Source organism: Homalodisca vitripennis, chromosome 2, assembly GCF_021130785.1.
Source record: "Homalodisca vitripennis isolate AUS2020 chromosome 2, UT_GWSS_2.1, whole genome shotgun sequence".
NCBI lineage: Eukaryota > Metazoa > Arthropoda > Insecta > Hemiptera > Cicadellidae > Homalodisca > Homalodisca vitripennis.
This window is the reverse complement of record NC_060208.1, coordinates 33,561,486-33,564,999: the sequence shown is the minus strand read 5'-3', so window position 1 is coordinate 33,564,999 and position 3,514 is coordinate 33,561,486. Positions and strand designations below refer to the sequence as shown.

Sequence of the window (3,514 nt, the reverse complement as noted above, 5' to 3'; positions counted from 1 at the left end):
AGCGAGGCGGGGGGGGTGGAAAGCAGGACACATCACCTCCAAAGCTAATAGGAGAGGAGAAAGTAAGCGTGTAACCAACAAGGTTCCACCACAGCAAAATAACAACATATGTTCGGCCCAAAATCACAAATCTCCCGTACCCAACCACCCCCCCCACCCCCGCGGTCAGGGGCCCTTACCCTGTCGTCCCCGTTGCCCACTCCCCACCAAAACCTAACCACTAACAAAACGCAAGTACCCAAACCATTCAACCACTACCTATCGCACTGACATAAAAAACAAAACACGGGCGTTTATTATAGTATTAATGTAGTAAGTGTGGTAGGTCAGAAAGTCAAGACAACTTACTTTGGTTTGCGGGGCTTAGGCTTGGTGTCGAGACTCACGAATTGAAATTGGTTTTAACGGTCCCGCGTATGCCTCTCCGTTTATAGGCCGACGATTACATATATATTGAAGAGTAAAACGAACTGAAAATATATTAAATGTGAACGCACTACTACTTCTCTACCTAAGAAGTATTTTTTTATTAATTGTTTGTGCAACTACATTGCTCCAGAATAGAATAAATAAATAACACCAACACCTTTACTCCCCTCCTGCCTCTCCCCCTCACCCGCCCCCCCTTTGCCGACCCACTCCCACTGATCCTTATGCGCACCGCGGCTCTACCTCTCCACCCCCCCCCTCGCGACTCCCCCCCCCCCACACTACCACCCACCGACCCCCCCCCGTACCTCCCCCACATCCTCGACCCCTCCACCTCGTTCCCTCACTCCCTTTCCATCCCCTTCCGCCCTACAATAAATCCCACCCTCTCCACCCCGACTTCCCCCCCCGCACCCCCGACCCATCCACACCCACACCCCTTTCGGCTCACCCCACCCCCATACCTGGGCCCAAACCCCTTCCACCCACCTCCTCCCCTATCCTCCCCCCAGCCCACCTCCCACCCACCCCTTCACCACTCATTAAAATTATTAGTACCCCCCCGAGAAACGCCAGGAGTCCTCGCAACACAACCCTCCTTCAGGCGTTCCCCACTCCCCAAAAAAATATACCAATGCCCCCTACCCTGTACCCAGTCTAACTGCCACAACTACACCGATTGATAGGACGTTGGGGTACCAGACTCCTGTACTAGCCCGATCTCCCGACCATACAACCAACAAGTGTCTATATATGTGATGTGTTATTATAAGCAGGAATTAAATACCACCCAGTAAACCAGAATAAGAATTACGAGGCAGAATTGGTCTGGCTCTCAAAGGTGCTTCGTGAAAACTGTACTTATAAAGCATGACCGAAGGAGCAATGAGGAAGCGAGTCAAGATGCTTGTGTGAGAAAAGGAAGGTCGCCAATTTGAGTGAAAGACAACTGCACATGATTAAACAATTAAGTTTTGTGTATCATGATTGTATTCTAATTTACATTTACCTTATTGAATAAAAGATTAAAGATACCATTACATAAATATCTTTACTAGTGCACAAAAAATTAATGTTTATTATACCGTCCTATGACACAAAGTGTTAACCTTTAAACCAATAACTGTATTTTTTTACAAATTGCAATACCTTGTTTTATATGAGCAGTTTTAATAAAACAATAAAATAAGTACAGTTGTTATTAAATCGTTTTAATCTTTTTGTAGCTTGCATGTTTTTTTAATATTAAAACCGATAAAAGTATGTAACCGAATACCTTTAACTATGGTCATATGGCATACCATTGGTAAAGCCCATTAAATGGCAAAAGTTTTTAATTCTACTTGACACATTCCTGTGTACAGGGTGTGTTAAACATGTGGGATTCAAATGATTATTTCAGTTTTTTGTTCTGATACTTAGCAACTGTTGCGCATTTGAAACGAACCTAAAAGCATAATTGATTCTCTTACCCGTTTTAACCATATAAACATTTTCAAATTTCAAATTTAACGGGAGAATTTAAAAATTATGTAAGTTTTGCCACATATGTCTATACGTTGGCATAGAAATATCTATATTTACGTAGAAATACAACGGGATTTTTAGAAAAAGATGAAAATACTTCATTTCAGACCTAATTTTTGAGTTAGAACTTTTATATAACCGCCATTGAGTATCACATTTAGCATTGCGTTAAATAAACGCAAAAAATTTTGTCACAGACCAAGAGCCCAAACTCACCCAGTAAATATATATATATACATAAAAAACAAATCCAATGCATGATAAATAAACAGAAACTATGGTTTATGATACATGTTTGATTTGTATTGGATTGTATAAGTAAACGTTTTGAAGATTAAATGTTTTTAAAACAGTGCACGTAAATTAATTAAAATGTATAATGTAAATTACTGAATCAAAAAGCAACATAATACAATATTAGGTCTAAACTGAAGTTCTAAACTATTTGATGAAATACATATTTTAAAGCCACGAATGTAAAATAAAGTTGTAATGGGTAAATAGATGCTTGTCTTTATATGAAAACATTATAAATTATATGATAATAAAGAGGACTAAAGATTTGTTTACATTTACATTGTTTAAACTAATAACCTTAATTGATTAATCCCATTTGAAATTTTCTTTTACATGAAGGTTTTGTACATAAGGTAAGATAAGTTTCTACTTGAGAGATAATTTTAAATGCCAAATATAAATAAAACAACAATACATAAAAGATAATGTAAAACCAATTTAGCTACAGATATCAGGAATATGAACATGTAAATTATGATACCGTTTTCTTTGGCTTACAAAACAGACTAATAATAAGTCATGCTCTCGAAACTACAATCCAGTGTAAGAACTGAGCTCAGTAAACGCGTTTTTGTAGCAAAAGGAGAAACAAAAAATTGCACTATACTCAAAATTTATTTTGCAGAGGGACAAAAAGTAAAAAAAAAAAAAAAAAAAAAAAAAAAATAGAAACATGGATGTAAATTGTGTATCATTACGATGGTAACGGTGTCATGCATATTTTCTGAGAATAAAAGCTGAAATAAAAATATCACAATTTGCTGGCATTTCTCCAATAATAGCTAGAACTGCTATCTAAGGGAGTCATCATAATTCAATAATAAAAAGTAAATGTTTAGCGAGAATGTTTTATATTAGAATAACTATTATTAAAGAGGAATTAAGTCCTACAGACAACTTATTTTTTCTATTATTTTCTGGACATATAAAAATGTATCCTATACATTTTTAATAATTGTAAATTTAAGGTATATTTTCATAAAAAATACGTAAACTTATATTAAATTTTTTATTGTACAAACAATAATAAAAAATATTGTTGTGTTACATGTGCTAAATTAGCTAATATATTGTTACGGCTCTATTAAATATGTAATATACAATTTTATGAATTATGCTAAACTGAATGTGGATTAATTTTTTATGTTTTTACAATATACTTTTTGATTTCATGTAAATATACTCTTAATAACCTTTTACTTATACATAAACAGTATCATAAACTCTAGTGTATTTTGTATCACACACATATGTTTGAAAT

General features: G+C 35.7%; 1 protein-coding gene across 1 annotated transcript; it reads left to right on the top strand.

Annotated features, from left to right (window-relative positions):
* Window positions 1–653: 653 nt before the first annotated feature.
* LOC124355577 (pollen-specific leucine-rich repeat extensin-like protein 1) lies at window positions 654–1,112 on the top strand. The gene has a single exon (XM_046806739.1). It carries the CDS (start codon window positions 654–656, stop codon window positions 1,110–1,112), a length of 459 nt encoding a protein of 152 aa, XP_046662695.1.
* Window positions 1,113–3,514: the final 2,402 nt, after the last annotated feature.

Bases quoted from the DNA above. Each gene is read 5' to 3' on its own strand.
- LOC124355577 (XM_046806739.1), top strand. From the start codon at position 654: ATGCGCACCGCGGCTCTACCTCTCCACCCCCCCCCTCGCGACTCCCCC.